This window comes from Papio anubis, chromosome 13 (assembly GCF_008728515.1).
Source record: "Papio anubis isolate 15944 chromosome 13, Panubis1.0, whole genome shotgun sequence".
Lineage (NCBI taxonomy): Eukaryota > Metazoa > Chordata > Mammalia > Primates > Cercopithecidae > Papio > Papio anubis.
The window spans coordinates 96642849-96662126 of NC_044988.1; the positions used below are offsets into that span (position 1 = coordinate 96642849).

At 47.3% G+C, this 19278-nt stretch overlaps 2 protein-coding genes across 9 annotated transcripts in view; both read left to right on the forward strand.

Moving 5' to 3' along the window:
• RALGPS1 (Ral GEF with PH domain and SH3 binding motif 1) overlaps positions 1 to 4792 on the forward strand; it is a 309103-nt gene extending 304311 nt beyond the window's left edge. For 5 of the 6 annotated variants that reach the window (XM_017950009.3, XM_017950003.3, XM_017949999.3 and 2 more), the window contains one exon: positions 317 to 4792. In XM_017950009.3, coding sequence (XP_017805498.1) covers positions 317 to 346 — 30 coding nt within the window. In that variant the 3' untranslated portion in view covers positions 347 to 4792. The remainder of the gene's footprint in view (positions 1 to 316) is intronic. The other variant, XR_004178006.1, reaches the window with a different exon arrangement.
• A 1285-nt stretch (positions 4793 to 6077) lies between these two features.
• The window catches only part of GARNL3 (GTPase activating Rap/RanGAP domain like 3), a 173017-nt gene continuing 159816 nt past the window's right edge, over positions 6078 to 19278 (forward strand). The window contains exon 1 of one of the 3 annotated variants that reach the window (XM_017949985.1): positions 6078 to 6296. In XM_017949985.1, the coding sequence (XP_017805474.1) occupies positions 6247 to 6296 (50 nt within the window). In that variant the 5' untranslated portion in view covers positions 6078 to 6246. Of the gene's footprint in view, positions 6297 to 6915; positions 7073 to 11309; positions 11327 to 19278 lie in introns of those variants that run through there. The other 2 variants (XM_017949984.1, XM_017949986.2) reach the window with 2 other exon arrangements.

Here is a 19278-nt window from a genome sequence, read left to right on the forward strand (position 1 = left end):
GCCCTGCTGCTTACTTGCTGTGTACTGAACCTCTCTAAGCCTCAGTTTCCTCGTCTTTGTAATGAGGATGATGCCAGTGCCTGCCCCGTGGGGTTGAAGTGAGGACTCGAGGACGCAGTGCATGCGGTGGATTCCAAGCAGTGCCTGGTGCGCAGCTGCCACTTCACATGGGGTGGCTATTGTTATTGCCATGCCCTCTCCCTACCCAACCTGCTCATTCCCAGACTCACGGGGAAAGGCCTGTCCCTTCCTCTAGGGACCACCCCTTGTCCTCTGAGGTCGAAACTTTAACAAGAGACTGAGCTTTCTCTTCTAGGTACCTGCAAACCTTATGTCATTTGAGTAAGTCTCTGCAGGACGTGGCGTGACTTCAGAGGCTTCTGGGAACCCAGGCTGGGCCTGGTGGTGAAGAGCAGTCCTGGGCACAGGCTGTGAGCCAGGGTGCTGGGAAACTCACAGCCAGACTCAGGGGACACGGCCTGTGGCCTCACCATCCCAGAGGGCTCCACCAGTGCGGGATCCACCTGTCAGTCCCCAGCGACTCTCATGACACTCATTCTGCAGCACCGCCTCTCGGGGCAGTGGTCAGACCCCAGACCGGACACCCCGCTCTCCCTCTCTGGGCCCACCACCTGCATCTGCGACTAGAGAGCACCCGGCCCACGTTGGGTTCTCTGTGCTTTCTACTGCACAGAGTGGACAGCGCTAACTAACCTGCGAGAGGGGCCCGAGAGGAGGAACAGCTGTGGAACAGGCTTTTTACACCCCAAGTGCATGGGGTTGCTCGCCCACAGGGCTGCCTCAGATTTTGTACAATCCCGAAGCGTCCTCTGCGTGTGCGTGCTGTGTGTGTGTGTGTGAGCGAGTGTGAACTCTTCAAGAAACATGCATTTTGGCACAAGACTTGTGACATCACACACTTCATTCGCTTTGAGGCCCTGCTTTAACCTTAAGTTATAGCCCTGTCCACCGAGGAAGGTCAGAGTGAGAGCCTAGATTCCTCCTGTGTTAAGGGTCCCTCGCATTCTTTTACTGTAAACAAACAATGCCTTAAATTGTGTCTTGTTTTCTGTTCCTATGGGTGCTATTCATCTGGAAGGCCTGCTTCCTGGGGCCCCGGGTCCCTTCCAGGCCTCTTTGCTGTCAGCCCTTCTGAGACAGGACCTGGCTTCAGGACTGTGGACTGGGTTGCTGGCCTGCTTGCTTCCTCCCTTCCCCATTTCTAACAGGGCCTGAGGCCCTCCTCTTCTCACCCCTCCCACCATGCCAGAATGGGAAGTTGTGACGTTGCAGCTCCAACTGACGTGCTCATAGTGATCAGCTGTGCAGGAGCCAGGAGACACCAACCTCTCTCTCCCCGCAGGGTGAAGCCTGTGCCCCCATCATCTCACCCCTTTGCCTCCACTGCCAGGGCGGGGCCCACCAAGATTCCTGATCATGAAGGGAAGCTGAGTGACCCTGAGACCTTAAGCTTCCCCAGTCTTGGCCCCAAACGCAGTCACCAGCAAGTTTTCCATTTTCCAAGTCCAAGGGCACAATTGTTGATGACCGTGTGACAAGAGAGCAAAGCCCTGGGGAGTGAACAGTCCAACCTCTGCATTCAGTTAGGAGCTCCTCACATGAACCACGTCCTTATCTGTCACCTTTTGTCACATTTTAAAGTGACTTATTTTGCACAAATACATTTTTATTCAAAATAATAAATTACTCTTTATCACAGTATCTTCTCTTCCCGCTTCCCCTTTAATTTGGATATCCTAACTCTGAGAAGTTAACCGTTCCACAGTTTTCCGGAAGAGACTGAATTTCTGGGTCCTTGCAGCTGTCATGGTTTCAGAGCTCACACCGATCGGGCATCAAGCTACCCTCAAGAGTTTCTGGGCTGGGTGCTTCAGAACAACATCGACACCAATAAACTGTAATAGGTCAGTTTCAAAACGACCAAAAGACCCACCACTGTATTTTGACCAAATAACGACAACTTCTCTAGAAATCTGAATGACTTGGTGAGGAAAGTAATTGTCACCAGGGCCTCATTTTGTGGTTGAGCCTTACTGTGCTTAGTAATTCATCTTCCTTTTGAGCAAAGACTAGAATACTTTCCTGCTAAGAGAAACTCCAGGTGATAAAGTTGATGCCATCAAACCTTGACACTGGGTGCTTTGCACACCCACGCGGATGTTGCCCCTCATTCTCCCGATGACTATTCGAATCAGCATCTAGAGGCTGAATGACAATGCCAAACACTCCAGACACCTCTGGCCAGAACCATGCAGTGTTAACACTTTAACTTACATTCAATCTGATTCTACCTGTTACCTTCTACAAAGTCGTAAGTTCGGATGAAAGTGCAACATGTGGAACATCAACTACCTATTTTCCTTGGATTTTTCCATTCTGCAAACTGTCCGGGTTTTTCACACATGGAAGTATTGTAGATGCCCATCCAAAAACCTCAGAATTTCAGGCACCACGAAAACAGGTAATTTTATATCCCTTATAAGTTTGTCTTTTCTTTCACAAATGTCTCAGCCTAATTTGAAATAGCACAATCACAATTCAAAATGTTTAGTCTTCTCACTAATTTAGTCTTGTTTCCACGTCCTCTCCCAAGAACATTCTTAGCTCGGAATCTTGAAGAATCACCTTAGACTTTGTTGGCAAAAGCCTTATAGAAGCAGTAAGAGCCTTGACCACACCGGAAGAGTCCTGGAGATAAGGCTGGAAGACACTCAGCTCTCTAAGCAGGGGCTCGGCCAAACATAGGCATTGAATGCTGCTTGTCTTCCCAGTGTTGGTTTGAACCCTGTGAGCCTGAGACAGAGAGGGCCAGGCACCAATCACAAGGTGGGAAAGTCCATGGGTGGACCCTCCCCCTGGAGGGAAGCATTTCTAGTTTTTGCTCCTGTACTGTCCAGAGTGCACAAATGTTTATAAAGCCATTGAAGGGATTATTTCGTGCATGCATATGCTGTATTTTTTTAAGCAAATGGATCATGGCACCCCAAAATGAAAGTTACAGAAAGTTGTCTGCAACTGTGGAGTTGGTAGCTGGTAACATTGTGGTCCCAAGAACAACTCACTTCTCTCCCTAGGACAGTTGAACATGTTTTGTCATTCAAGATCAGGACAGTTGAACATGTTTTGTCATTCAAGATCAGTCAAGTGCATTCTGGCAACTGACATATTGATGGAGGATTGATTTGGTAGAGAGCAGTAGAAATCTTGTTCTAACTGTGCCCAGTGAGAGACTTTGGCCCCCTCCCTCCCTATAAGGCTGTGGAACCCGAGGAAGTAGATACTTGAAGAGATTCTGTTTAGGAAGAAACTCACTCTCTTTTGCCAATTGAATTTATAGTGCATTTTTTTTCTTACCAAGATGGCCAGTATCATCTTACCCCCACCTCCCAAGCCCCAAGAGGTGTACCTTTTCGGATGCCATTTTACAGGCGGAAATGCTCCATGAAACAGGAAACCACTTGCAGGCAACATCTGCTCTGTTCCTCAGGTGGGGCCCAGAGCCCTTCCCCGACGCTGCTGATGTCCGTAACCACTGGGGAGCATTGCCAAAAACACAGCTTTCTGGTTTGTGAGCCCATAAATGACTTAAATCAGCTTTACATCATTTTTACATATCAAGTGGTTTCATGTTAAAAAAACAAACTCCTAGTCCTTTAGAAATAACAGATTCTCTGCACAAAACCACCCATTCATTCATTTATTCATTCGCATCACTAGCAAGTGCTGCCTGTGCTAAGAACAAGTCAGATCTGATCCCTGCCCTCATGGACCTGACCACTCAACAAACAAGTAGTCCCCACCACACATATCTCCTTAGGCAAGACTTTGCCTCTCTCCTAGCCCTGAGTATAAATCCTGTGCATAGATTGCTCCAGAAAGGCATCAAAAGGCTCAACAGACTGAATAGCCTCTTGATCTGCGAGTTCAGTTGCAGTGAGGATGAAGTCACTATCCTAGAGGCTGGTTGGCCCAGAAGAGCCAGGCACAGAGCTGCAGTTGGCCATGCCGAGGATTCCAAAGGTGGAATGAGAGAGTAGGGTTGAAATGTCACAGTATTTGCTCCATAGGTTTCTGTTTTTAATTTCAATGTTAAATATAACTACAATGTGAGCGAGAACTGCATTTTCTTGGGTGTTGAGAACTTGTACCATGGACTTGAGACCGCCTTGCAGCCCTATGCTGCACAAGCGTGTACACCCCCTGGGCAGCCTCAAAACCCCGCTTACAGCAGCAACACAGGAGATCATCTGTCCATTTTATAACCATTAATCTCTTTATCCATTTCTGAACGACTGTGACTATTCACTAATGAAATAATAGTAATTAATTAGTATGGTATAATCTTTAATAAATTTCGTGCCAAAATGCATGGTTTTCCACTTAGCATTCAAAATGTTGCATAGAGAGTAGTTTTCAATTTCTTATGTACTCTTCGAAGTAAGTTGAAAATCAGTTTCTACATTTTAATTCGTTTCCTGTTAAATCTGTTGCACTCTCCTGGGCTGTCTTTTTTTCCAGCAGACCCCTGCATGCAGTTGTGTAAGGACTTTCTCTAATTCTTGTGAATTGTCTCACCCGCAGTAACCACTGAACATCAACCAGCCCTCCATGGGGTTCTTTAGATTTTTGGTGAAGTATTTTGTTACCTCAGTCTTGTATCAAGTTGCTGTATTTTTCAGCTTGTTACATTGATAATAATTATTTCACTAATTAAATACTTTAATGTACAACATCTTTGTTTACTTTGAAATTAAATGTGTTTTCCAATGAATACTGCTCAGTTTATTAAAGTCACACACATTCACTTAGCAAACAGTTGCTGTTTCAGATAGACACAAAGGAGGCATGGGGAGCCCAAAACTCAGCTAGGACGTAACCAGAGCATCAAAACCATGCAGGAGCAGCATCCTCAGGAAGGGACAGGCACTCCAGGGAGAGAGGCAGGAGACGTAGGATGCTTTAGAGGGCAGTGGGTATTTGGAGATTCAGTTCAGAGGTTGCAGAACACATGAAGGGTGGGGGCAATAGGGAGACAGAAATGAGAAGGAGCAGAGTGAGGCTGAGAAAAAGGCAACCCGATCTCACTGAGTACAGGTTTTGCGGGAGTAATGGGATTTTGAGTCTGAAAAGGTATATTGGGAGGACTTCATGATATTAGGCAAAAGCCCAGAACTCCACTATACCTCGCTTGGAGAAAAAAGAGGGCTGTCTTAAAAGGGTTATCTCGTGGAAAACCTGAGGGGAGGACCAGAGGCATCTCTAGAGGGGCTGGAAGGAGAAATAAAAAGGCCTCCTCTACATCTTTCTCTCAGTGCTATCTGGGCAGCCGCTTCATTCTCTCACAAAGTTCAGGCCTTACCAGGAAAAAACCTGGAAGTCATTGAGGAAGTGTGCACCAGGGGGTGATGTGATCCCCTGACCCGGACTGCCTCAGTTTCCCAGCCAGTGCCTTCCAAAGCTGCAGTGGCCAGTCCCCCAAGCACAGGTTCCCCCACACCAGCACAGTCCTCGGGCTCTGCTCCACCATCCCAGTTCCAGGCCAGCATAGCCACACCTCCCTAGCTACGACAAGGCCCCGCTTGCCGAGGTAGCCCTAGTTTACCTCCTCCTCCTGATTTAGACGGCACGGTGGCCCCAGCTTTACCCAGATGGGGTCGCTGCCCTCAGTCACAGTGCAGTGTTCAAGGGCCCTAGAAGAATGCATTTGACTTAGGGAAGTGAGGATGGGGTTGGGGGTCGTCACAGTTAGAAACTAACAGTCAAGACTCGAACCCACAACTGGTATCCTGCAAAGCTCCAGCCCCTTAGCCTCACGGCGTCAGGCGCCACAAACGGCCACCAGATCCTGCCATCCATCAAGGGGGATAGATGGCAGGATCCCGGAGTCAACGCAGACCAGACGGCGAAACGCCGCTTTAGCCACGGGTGCGGGCATCTACCCCGCGCGGAGCCTGCGGGCAGGCTGGACGAGGGCGCAGAAGGAAGGGGGTGGCTGGGCGGGGCCACCGAGTGTGGGCGGGGCCTCGCGGCCGGGCGGGGCTGTGGCGGGCCCTGTCAGAGCAGAACTGAGGAGGCGATGGAGCTGGTCTGGGAACCGAGTCGGTGGGAGCTTCGAAGGGAAAAGGCGGGGCTCCTGGGGGCGGAGCCATACCTGTGGGCGGGACATGGGAAAGGAGGGCCCTAGGGGCGGAGCTACAATAGAAAGGGCCAGGAGGTGCTGAGGCGATGAGGGGCCGAACTCCAAGGGACGACGCTCGAGAAAGCAGAGGTTTGGGGTAAGGGCGAGGGCCTTGCGCGAGCACATGAGTGCAGGGGTAGGTGGGCGGGGCCAGGGTCTGTGCTGAGGGGCAAGCAGCAGGAGGGTTGGGGTCGTGGACGGGACAGTCGAGGATAGGATGGGCGTTTTGGGCCTGTGGGCCCCGCAGAGGTGCCGAAAGCCGGCGGCAAGAATCCGGCGGAGCTGGCGCGGGAGGGGCGTTACCGGAGCGCGGGGCGGGGCGTGGGCGGGGCGTGGGCGGGGCGTGGGCGGGGCCTGCTCCGGGCTGAGGGCGCGGGGCGAGCAGAGCAGGAGTTGAGAGCGGGGCCGGGGCGGGGCCTGTAACAGGCTGAGCGGGCGCGGGGCGGGGCCTGTAGCAGGCTGAGCGGGTGCGGGGCGGGGCCGGGACCAGGGTGAGCGATCGCGGGGCGGGGCCAGGACCAGGGTGAGTGATTGCGGGGCGGGGCTTGGGCCCTGCGGAGGGTCCGGGCAGGCTGGGGTTCGGGGCGGGGCTTGGGCGGGGCCTGAACCAGGATAAGAGGCGCGAGGCGGGCTGGGCCGTGGTTCGGGGCGGGGCCGGGGCGGGGCCTGGGCCCAGCTAGGGGCGTGGGGCGGGGCGTGGGCTGCGGCGTGCGAGCCGAGCGGCCGGCCGAGGCCCGAGCCCACCCGAGTGCGCCCGAGCCCGCGGCCCCCGCCCGGGGCGATGGAGCCGGAGCCCGGCGGGGTGGCCGCTGCGCTCCTGCGGCAGAAGAGGGCGGCGCTGCGGCGCAGGGGGTGCAGCTTCGAGAGCCCAAGGTACTGCGACCTGGGAGGGGTGCGGCCGGGCGGGGCGCTGGCCACGTGGGGGGATGGCGATGTGAAGGGACAGCGGGGCGAGGCCGCGGCGTGGGAAGGGTCGGCGGAGGCTCTGAGGAGACCGGGCGCGGAGCCCGGGCTGAGCGGCCGTGGACTGTGGGAGGGGCCGGGCCGTCGCGCGGGAGGTGAGGGAACGGGTGTCGGGCGTCCAGAAGCGTCGGTCCGGTGGCAGGCCCCGCACGCCCGCTGCTTCGGCGGGGCATGGGCTGAGGAGAACGTGCCCTGCCCACCTCCGGTAAACGCTCAAGGGCAAGGTCGGGAGCTCACCCCTCTGTCCACTGGAGGCTTCCTTCCGGCGCCCCGCGTGCCCCGGCAGCCGCACACCTGCTGCCTCCGCGCCCCGGCTCGCCCTGGCGCCCGCGGCCCCCGCGCCCCTCTCCCTCGCGACGCCGGCCTCTGCCCGGGCCGCCGGCGCCCCTCGGCTGCTCTTCCCCCGGGGCCTCTCACGGGACGACCGCCGCCCGGGCGGTCAGCTTCCCTGGCATTCCCTGAATTTGGAAGGGATTCTCCTGCTTCGACGTCGCTCAAGTTGGCCCTACCATTTTCTCAGGTCTTGGAGATGACTCCAGCGTCCTCTCAGCCACACTTCCCGTCTCTGTTCTGACGCCTCTGAAATCCACACCCCAGCCGGCCGCGGGGGGGGTCTCCCTAAAGCTGTGACTGTGCCCTTCGCGGCCAACACCCCTTGAGGAGCTCCCCATTGCCCACAGCAGTGGTAGGGACCAGAGTGGGGGACAGAGAGAGAGAGGGATGTGGACTCCGACCCGCACTGAGGCCAATAAGAGGGTTTCATTGCTAGGATAAAAAGCAAACTAACCAGGATGCTTAAGATGAGGTGCGGGGTCCTTGACTTGGCCTTAAAGCATCCATCCTCAGTTGTTGGCATTCCCTGCCTCACCCTTGGCGCTCCAGCAGTACTGGTGAGCCTGGCATATAAGCATTGCGGGGGCAGGGAACAGAGCTGTCCTGGTCACTGCTGGGTGCCCAGAGCTGGCTCAGGCCTGGCCCATGGGACATCAACTGTGTGTTGTATGAGTCAGTGTCTGACCCGCTGGTGCTTCCTCCCTTGTGCTGCATGCACTCTTTCTCATCTGGTTCCTTATTCATATCACACTCTTTTCTCCACTAGAATTTTCTTTCCTTTCCTCTCTGTGTACGCCCACACCTTCTCCTTCGGAAGTCTTCCTTGAACCCCAGATTGAGCTCTTTGCTGTGTTAATAATCTGTGCACCTGTTTTCAAGTCCGCATAACATTGTGTGTAGTTACCCAGGTAGTATGTCTCCCCCACTAGACTTGGAGAACCAGACAGATATGATCTCTGTCCTCATGGTGCTTACATGCTTGTTGCTGGAGCATGAAGGATGTGAGAAACTGAACCAAGGGATGAGGCTGAAGAGACAAGCCGGAAGCTGGATCCCTCAGACCTGAAGTGGAATACATGGAACAGCGCTGTCCCATGGAATCTTCCGCAGTGATGGAAACCTATAATCCATGCTGTCTGTTATGGTAGCCTCTAGCCACCTGTGGCCATGGAGCACTTGTAATGTGGCTAGTTGAACTAAGGAACTGAATTTTACATTTTATTTAGCTTTAACTAATATAAATAACCGCCTGGTACTGAAGTCTAGCATATTGGGCAGTGCCAGTTTAGAAATGTTTTCCTTTGAATTCCCACTTTTATTACCCTCTCCTTTGTCTTCATAACCTTACACCTGAAAGACTAATGATTTCCTAGCCTCCAGAGTTTTCTTATTCTCGATTTGGTACTCCATGACATTATCTTATTAGCTGCAGGATAAAAATGATTATCATTTTTTCTGACTATGAAATTAACTTGCAGGCCAGGCGCAGTGGCTCACGCCTATAATCCCAGTACTTTGGGAGGCCGAGGCGGATGGATCATTTGAGGTCAGGAGTTTGAAACCAGCATGACTAACATGGTGAGACCCCATCTCTACTAAAAATACAAAAATTAGCCGGGTGTGGTGGTGGGCGCCTGTAATCCCAGCTACTGGGGAGGCTGAGGTAGGAGAGTCCCTTGAACCCACAAGGCAGAGGTTACAGTGAGCTGAGATTGCGCCACTGCACTCCAGCCTGGGGGACAGAGTGAGATGGAAAAACAACAAACTAATTTGTGGCTGGGCATAGTGGCTCACACCTATACGCAGTGCATTGGGAGGCTGAGGCAAGAGGATCGCTTGGATCCTTGACCTCAGGAGTTCAAGACTAGCCTGGGCTACATAGCAAAACCCCATCTCTACAAAAATTAAAAGAAATTAGGCATGGTGGCACATGCCTGTAGTCTCAGCTACTCCAGAGGCTGAGTCAGGAGGATCACTTGAGCCCAGGAGTTTGAGGTTACAGTGAGCTGTGATTGCACCACTACACCCCAGCCTGGGCAACACAGCAAGACCCTATCTCAATAAAATAAAAAAAAAACTAATTTGTGTTTGTGAGAAGAAATCTGAAAAATCAAGAAAAATATAAAGAGGATAATTAAATTTGTATTTACCCATAGTACCACCAGGTGTTAACTAGCCTTTTTTCTTAACTATGTGTGTGTATATTTATATTAATGTTTTAACTTGCTTTTCCACTTAATATCATGTAAGGATTTCCACACATCCTTAAACTTTTCTGAAATCTATTTTAAATTGCTGCCTGGTGTTCTGTCATATGGATATGTTACCATTTATTTACTGGACACATGTAGTTTACTTACAGTTTTTCACTCTTACTAAAGATGCTGTAAATCCATGTGCATTTGTTTAGCTATGAAGAGGTCAACTTTTGTAAAGACGTCATCATCAATTTATAGAAGTGATGGGAGTTATTGAACATTTTAAAGCCTTTTAAAGAAACGTTTTAAAGAAAATGAACATTTTAAAGCCTTTTGAAGCATAATACTAAATTGCGCACCAGAGAGTTGTACCAATTTATAGTCTCCCAGGGGCATATGGGTGTGCCTGTTTTCCCCACTCTCAATACTAGGCATTATCATTTATAAATATTTGCCAAAGTGGTACCTTGTTTTAATTTGAATTTCTTTGTTTCATAGTGAGGTGAAACTTTTCCTTATATTTATCCATGATTTATACTGATTTTTATGAAATATAGATGCATACACTTTGTCCGTTTTCCTTTGGAATGCTTATGCTTTCCTTATTGAATTGAAGCACTTTTTATTTATTTATTAAGAAAATTAATTGTTTGGGTCAAATATATAGCAAATATTTTTTCCAGTTTATTATTTGCCTTTTTATTTTCTTTATGTTTCTGATAAAGCTTTTTTAAATTGTGGTGGTTGTTTTAAAATTTAGTCAGATCTTCCTCCTGTTTATGCTTTTTTGTTGTTTGTTGTTGTTGGTTTTTGTTTTGTTTTGTTTTGTTTTGTTTTGAGGCAGAGTCTCACTCTGTCACCCAGGCTGGAGTACAGTGGCTCAATCTCGGCTCACTGCAACCTCCATCTCCCAAGTTGAAACAATTCTTCTGCCTCAGCCTTGAGTAGCTGGGATTACAGGCACACGCCACCACACTTGGCTTTCATATTTTTTAGTGGAGACGAAGTTTCACCATGATGGCCAGGCTGGTCTCAAACTCCTGACCTCAAGTGATCCACCCACCTGGGCCTCCCAAAGTGCTGGGATTACAGGCGTGAGTCTGTAATTACTGTGCCTGACCCTGTTTATGCTTAAGTAAAAGTGAATTCCTTAATTTAAAACAGATAAATGTTCATCTATATCTCCTCCCCTTATTTTTGTTGCTTCGAAAAACTACCTCCTTAATTCATTAATCCAAATTACCTCACAACGTTGGCTGTGCATCAGAATCACCTGTGGACCGTCTTAGCCATACAGGTGCATATGGGTACCCCTGCTCCAGGCCTTTTGATTCAGAAAGTCCAGGGTGGCACTGGGCCTGTGGATATTCAGAAAGTTCTGCAGGTTCTTCAGAGGTGACAGCGTCTGCCTCAATTGTGGGCCTGTTACCAGATTAGCCTCCGTTACCCAGAGTCCATAATTCCTTCTCATTTCCTTTTATATCAATTTTATTTATTCATTTGTTTTTGAGACAAGGTCTAACTCTGTTGCCCAGGCTGGAGCACAGTGGCACAATCAAAGCTCACTGCATCCTTGAACTCCTGGACTCAAGCAATTCTCCAACCCCAGCCTCCCGAGTAGCTGAGACTACAGGTGAGCACCACCATGCCCAGCTAATTTTTAAAATTTTGTGTAGAGACTTGATCTCACTTTGTTTCCCAGGCTGATATCTCAAAATCCTGGCCTCAAGCTGTCCTCCTGCCTCGGCTTCCCAAAGTGCTGGGTTACAGGCTGGAGTCACCACACCTGGCAGTTTAAATGCCTCTTGTTTAGGGCCTTTGAGAATCTGGTTTAGCCATATTTACCTAAGCATCTTGTTGGCATCAGGAGAAGAAAGGCCTTATTTTCACTTTGGCAACTCTGTTGGCTAAATATCTGATGTCAGCTCTGGTAACTAACTAGCCTGCAGACACAGCAAACTGATGAATGTAAAGGCAAAGGGAATAGCCCAGACTTTGGGCGCCCAGGCATCAGGCCTCCAGGCAGGGGCAGTGAGAGACTAGCGGGGAAACCTGGAGGCAGTAGAATAAGACAGTTATGCTTTTAAACCACTTGCCCTAGATGTGTTTGCCATCATTTTGTAGGAAGGCACATCAGATAGTGTTAAAGAACAAGGGCTTTGGAGTGAGAAAGACTTGGGTTCAAGCTTCTGTCTTTTCACTCACCACATGTGAACTTGGACAAGTTGTATAACCCCTCTGAGCCTTGGTTAACTCCTTTATAAAATGACCTGCCTCAAAGTATTGCTGTCAGCTTTAAATGAACTAATTTATGCAAAGTGCTAAAAACAGTACCTGGCACAAAGCTTTAGTAAATGGTAACTGCTCTGGACAAAAATGACATTCAGCCGGGTTTGGTGGCTCATGCCTGTAATCCCAGCACTTTGGGAGGCCGAGACAGGCAGATCACCTGAGGTCAGGAGTTCGAGACTAGCCTGACCAACATGGAGAACCCTCATCTCTACTAAAAATACAAAATTAGCCGAGCGTAGTGGCGCATGCCTGTAATCCCAGCTACGCGGGAGGCTGAAGCAGGAGAATCGCATGAACCCAGGAGGCAGAGGTTACGGTGAGCCAAGATCATGCCATTGCACTGCAGCCTGGGCAACAAGAGTGAAACTCCGTCTGAAAAAAAGGAAAAAAAAAATTTACATAAAGATTCTTCTCAACCTTTTCCTCCCCTTGCCTGATTGAAACTTCAGCTTTGCCTATTCAGTTTTTCCTCCTCCCCTGCCCTCAGAACAAGGTTCTGCTTTGCTTTGTTGCATTTTTGAGCTGCGGATTTAGGAAGAGAGTGGGTGAGGAGAAGGACAATAGGTACCTAGGGAAACGGCTAGGATTGGCTGAACAAAACTTTTAGGGGTGTTTAGATGTGAAACATACAGGAAAACCTACTTTGTGTGAGGGAGGCTAACACAGGCAAACAATATTTTAAGATATATCTGTTATCTTTTGCCCTTTGTGCTGATCAAGTAATTGATGAACCAGTTATTTTCAATTATTTTCTATTGCTGAGCTGAGTCATTTTGGCTATAATATTTCATGGAGGTCAAATCACATATGAGCCACCACACTAACAGGGTTATATATTAGTAGGATTGAATTTGTGAGGTAAATCCTGAAGATCAAAGAATCTCAACTTTGAATGGAACTCTAGACATCACCTAGGTCAGCTGCTCAGACAAAGTGTAGTCCCTGGACCAGCAGCATCAGCATTCCCTAAGAACTTGTTAGAAATACAAATTCTCAAGCCTCACCCCAAATCTACTTAGTCAGAATCTGTGGAATGGGGCTCACAAAACTGAGTCAGATTGCTAATACAGTTCTCAAACAGAGCATACATAGGAGGAGGGCTTCTTAAAACACAGTTGTCTGGGCCCCACCCCCAGAGGTTCTGATTCACAAGGTCATCAGTGGGTTCCATAAATCTGTGTTTTTAACAAGCTCATAAGTAATGCCATACTGCTGGCTCAGGGGCATACAGTACTTTGAAAACCAACCCTCTGAGTAATACCAGAACTTTCCTGCAACAACCTTTGTAGTTGATCATCCAGCTTCCCTTTCTCACATCTAAGGTCCAGGAGCCCACTACTTCGTAAAGCAAGCCTTTTTAGTATATGTGCTGCCGAAGCGAGCACAAGCAAGCCTTTTTAGTATTGAGCAACTGCATTATCTTTCCCTGAGAGTGAAATCAAAGCTTGCCTCATTATTCTTGCCACCCATCACTCATGATGCTCTCATGGCCACTTGCAGTACCAATGTTCGTAGGCTGATTTCAGGTGTAGCCTCAATCATCAGGTGGCTCTTAATCCAGTTGTAATCACCATTGAACCCTTCTCCTTCAGCTACTGAAGCAGGAGTAGTAATGCATCAACATCCTTTCTTTTTGTCTTTTTAAGAGACAGAGTCTCACTCTGTTGCCCAGGCTGGAGTACAGTGGCATGATCATAGCTCACTGCAGCCTTGAACTCCTGGGCTCACTGATCCTCCTGCCTTGGCCTCCTGAGTAGCTAGGACTACAGGTATGCACAACTACTCCTGGCTGATTTTTACATTTTTTTGTAGAGATGAGGTCTTCCTGTATTGCCCAGGCTGGCCTTGGACTCCTAGGCTCGAGTGATCCTTCCACCTTGGCCTCTCCAAGCACTGGGATTACAGGCATGAAGCATCATGCCCAGCCTGCATTAGCATCTTTCCTAATTGGTTGATATCAGTGCCTTACCAGTAGTTAAATTTTTTCTTAATATTGTCAAAAGCTATGAATGACAAGCAAAGGAGAGTTATTGGTTCCCGCAATTGCAAAATGCTGGGGTAGACACCAAGCATTGGGAAAAGATGGCTCCAGGTGCTTAAATAATGACATTAGTAGTCTTCATCTTCTGGGTTGACTTTATTCTCAAGGCCTTTCCTCATCGAGTCAAAGAAAGTTAACTACTCCAGATTTACTTTCAATGTAGGATCCCAGCAGAAATATAGGGCTGCTTTCTCAATAATTCTAGCAGCCGGGCGCAGTGGCTCAAGCCTGTAATCCCAGCACTTTGGGAGGCTGAGACGGGCGGATCACAAGGTCAGGAGATCGAGACCATCCTGGCTAACACGGTGAAACCCCGTCTCTACTAAAAAATACAAAAAACTAGCCGGGCGAGGTGGCGGGCGCCTGTGGTCCCAGCTACTCCGGAGGCTGAGGCAGGAGAATGGCGTGAACCCGAGAGGAGGAGCTTGCAGTGAGCTGAGATCCGGCCACTGCACTCCAGCCTGGGCGACAGAGCCAGACTCAGTCTCAAAAAAAAAAAATAAATAAATAAATAATTCTAGCACATGACTTGGCATGGTGGCTTGTGCCTGTAATCCCAAAATTTTTGAGTCCAGGAGGTCGAGGTTTCACTGAGTCATGATGTACCACTGCACTCTGGCCTGGGTGACAGAGCAAGACCTTGTCTCAAAAGAAAATAAAAAATAAAATAAAAATTAGTTGGGCATGGTGTTGCATGCCTATAGTCCCAGCTACTCAGGGGCCTGAGATGAGAGGATCATTAGAGTAGGAGCTTGAGGCTACAGTGAGCCAGGATCATGCCACTGCACTCCAGCCTGGGTGACAGAGTGAAACCCTGTCTCTTAAAATAACAATAACAGTAATAATTCTAGCATATGTCCCTGAGTTGACATTCATTGGCTCTCTTGGGTTCCACTGTCATCCTTGAACCAATTGCTTTGGCTGGAAGGGGGTGAAACATGCTCATTGGCTGGGCCTGATCACGTGCTGAAATCTTCCATTCACAGAGACCAAGAGGTAGTGATTTCTCAAAGGAAAACCACAGTGCTATTACCAGAATAAGAGAATGGATATTGGGTTGGAAGAAAAAAAGTCATTATATCTGGGATGCTTTTCCAAAATATGGATACCCAGATGCCACCCAGGGTCACAGAATTGGGGTTTCTGTATTTTTTTTAGTTTTTGTTGTAAAAGACCGCCTTAGTTACGTGGTTAAATTATGCTTGCTAAATTTAGCCACTGTGGGTGCAGAGCCCTACCATAGACAGATGATTTTGAATTACAAATGGAAAACATTTTCTACTTTCCCAAATATTGCTCTGTACATGGTGGTTTCCTTATTAGTAATGCATAGAACCCACGCCTTGTGAGAACAGATTCGGTGCCAAGACAAATGCTTTCTTGTTCCTGAATATTGCTTTCCAGGCCAAGATAAGTTCAGAAAAGAGCAGTTATCCATTATGCATTGGGGTGCCTCCTTTTCTTCTTCCTTATGTTTCTTGGGACTCTTAGAGTTTGTTTTTCTTGTAGTTTTCCAGACTTTCTTTTTTTCAGGTAGTTTTGTGAACAGATATTTTAATGTGAGCTTTTTTCACAGTCTTCATTCCTCTGTGTTACGTTATTACTCTTTTTGTTTGTATCAGGCTCTTAAGTATTTAATCCAAATAAATCTGCTGCTGTCAGTTTTCTTTTGGAAAAACAGCAGTCTTCTTGGGAAAGACTATTAAAAGCTGTCTTGTATTGGGCTGACATAATGGGCTTTTAGGGCCAGCAGAAGAAAATTAATTTTCATATTATGTCTGTTCTTCTAAGAGCAGAGAAAAAACAACTTTTATTATTCACTAAGATTTTAAATTAATGCAAACCAGCTTCCTTTTTGGAGGAAGACAATAGTCAAATTAGTTTTGCTTTAGAATGTTAATATGAGAGATTATGCTTGGTTGTCTGGTTTCCAGAGTTAAAGATCTTAAGAGAGATGAAGTCTGACAAACAGTGCTGTAGGAAAATTATAAAAGATTTGTCCTTTGCAGTGAGACTCACGGCTGGTTTTCTGGGAGGAGAAATTCTACAGCAGCATGCAGAGATATACAGAGGCAGAGAGTGTAGAGATGTGGGAAAATAGAAACCCCACATCTGGTTGTCTCTAGAGCTAGGATCTTAGAGGACAGTAAGCAAGTATGAGTTAGCAATGAGGTGTGACTGCCCAAAGAGATTTACAAAGAAGGATATTCACTGTAGGATTGCTTGTTGCCCTAGTCCATCTGGGCTGCTAAAACAAAATCCTTTACACTGAGTACTTTATAAACAACAGAAATGTATTGTGCACACTTCTGGAGGCTATAAAGTCCAAGATCCAGGTGCCGGCAGATCTGGTGTCTGGTGAGGGCCTGTTACAGCGCCTTTTGTGTCCTCATGTGGTAGAAGGGGTGAATAAGCTCTTGGGATTCGGCTATACGGTCACAAAGGACATATTCATGAGAGCTGAGCCCTCATGTCCTAATCGCCTCCCAAAGGCCCACCTCTTAATACTATCACATTGGGGATTAAGTTTCAACATAGGAATTTTGGAGAGACACAGACATTAGACCATAGCACTTATAAAAGTTTTAAGTCCATCAGAAGTATATCAATATAATATGAATCATCTGTTGGAAAGATTGCTGTGAATTTGTATTTCTACTTGGAAAGATACCTAGCATATACATATGTGTTAAATGTAGAGAAACAAGCAGCTTCTGGCAATAGCCAGGGTACAGAATTGCATATGTAATTTAAAATTTTCTAATGGCCAAATTATTGAGAAAGTTTCCTTTTTTCCCATACTGTCTTCAAAATCTAGTATGCATTTTATACTTACAGTACATCTCACTTCAGGCTAGCTATATTTTAAGTGCTGAATAGCCACCTGTGGTTGGTGGCTGCCTTAGGACAGAGCAGATATCGATCTTCAGGTAGGAAATGTTTGAAAGAATGCACCAAAGTTTTTGTTTTGTTTAGCTTTGTTCTTTAATGTGACTGTGAATCACAGTGAAATAGGGAAACGTAAACATTTTGTGGAAAAAAGGGATATCAGGAGATGTTAGGAAAGAGAATCACTATAGAAACTTTATTAGTCAGGAAAGGTAACCTGTGATTTGGTAGACTTTGATTAGCTGTTCATATAAATCCCAAGTGAAATGTAGACTTGAGACCTGAATGTGAAACCATTGTGTCATGGATACATAATGTGATTGACATTTTTTATTTGGGGGAAATAAGATTCTCATAGTTTTGTTTTGTTTTTTAAGAAAAGCAGAGGGAATGATTTTCTGTGTCATATGTCGATAGGTCAAACAAAATGAAGAACTAAGAGTTGACCACTGGGTTTAGCATCATTGGTCCATTGGTAGCCTTTGACCAAACTGTTTCTTTGGAACAGTGAGGGTGAAAATCTCACTGGACTGGCTTCAAGAGATAATGAGAGGAGATGATTGGAAACAACGCATATAGTCAACTCTTTGCACAGGTGGAGGGAGTGTGAGTTGAAAATTTGTTTTTGTTTGGGTTTTTTAGCTCTTGTTTTATAATGATGTTTACATCTGATGGAAGTGATCCAAAAAGGGAAAAAATCAATATGGGAGAATAGCATTTTACATGAAAAAGGAAATTCATGGAGGATATGACAGCTGCCTTACCACAGTTGACAGGGTTTCATTTACAAAGACATTAGGCCCACTCAGCATGGCCCTTGGCTAGACCTGAAATCACAGTGGGTATAAGGTATATTAAAACTGGGTGGACTCAGTACCTGAAAGTACATTTCTGCAGTTAGTTCTGCCCCCAAGCTAGGATGGCTTACTATAAGGCGCAGTAAAAAATGTTATTATCAGAAATGTCAAAGCATCTATAAGTTAGACTAGTATTTCTCAACTATTTTATGTTTTCTGCACACTTATGAATATAATTTTTGGTAACAAACTTGAAAAGACTCGAAACAATGCTAAGCAGGTGAGCAACAGTGATAGCACAATCACACTTCAGTGTAACAGTGGCCTCAGAAGTATCCTCAATTAGTGTGCTGTTAGAAACAGGGTGTCTAGATCTATTGTCTCTAGACCAGACAGTCTGGAGCACAGTGGCGTGATCATAGCTCCTGTAACTTTGAACTTCTGGGCTCAAGTGATACTCTCACCTGATCCTCCCACCTCAGCCTCCTGAGTAACTAGGACTAAACTTTTTGTAGACAAGGTCTCACTATGTTGCCCTTGCTGGTCTCGAACTCCTGGCCTCAGTTCACCCTGCTTCAGCCTCCCAAAGTGCTGGGATTACAGGTGTGAGCCTCCACACGACCCTAGTGTGCTATTCTTTTGGTTGCTCCTCAACACTTCTTTGCTTTGAGCAGGCTCTCTTTTGTTCTAAAAGACAACATTCCTACATATTTCAGTAAAAATATGCAGTCTCTTTTTGTTGCCCACTGGAAGTTATTCATTGCTTCCTCCAGAAGAAGAAATTTGTGCCCTACTCTACAATCTGCACAGGGTCATTTAAACTGGTAAGCTCACAATCCAATCTGACAGACACTATAAAAGGCATATCAGTCAGTAATCTGTTGCAGACAACAGAATCCACTCTACCCAATATAAGCGGAAAGGGCTGTTGTACTGATCCAGGGAATGAAGAGTATACAAGTTTGTTGGAACGGCTGGAGAGCCGACTGCAGTCTGAGCTCCCAGGACCACTCTGCTCTGCTGTCTTCAGGAAAGGAAGCTGCCACATCATGTCAAGAAGCTGATCAATCAAGAAGCAAGGAGCTCCTGGCACCCTGACTTAACTACAGACCCTTGCTGCCGACTCTGCCTGGATCCCCAGAGCCACCACTGCTACTTCAGAAAGCTGGAGAATCAAGAAGCTGCTGACTCTAGAACCATGATACCCCTGTCACTGTCTGCAAAACCAAAACGATGCTTTTATCCTCTCCTTTGCACCACTGACTCAGTTCCAAGTCAGAGTCTCTCATGAGTGCATCTGACTTGTGGAATCTAAATCACATCCAGAACTCTAACTGCAAAGGAGTTGAGGACATTTAAGTTTTAGCTTTCCAACTTTTGCACAATGGAAGGGGACTGAAGTGGGTATTGAGCAAGTCATTCCACAGAATCTGCCACAGACAGTATTTTTCTCCAATCATAACAAAAATAAATGAGACATATTGATGGAAAGTTGGTCACACACTAGCCAAAAGTTCCCTGTACATGGGTGTGCTGTTGCGTAGCTGGCACGCCCATGTAGGAACC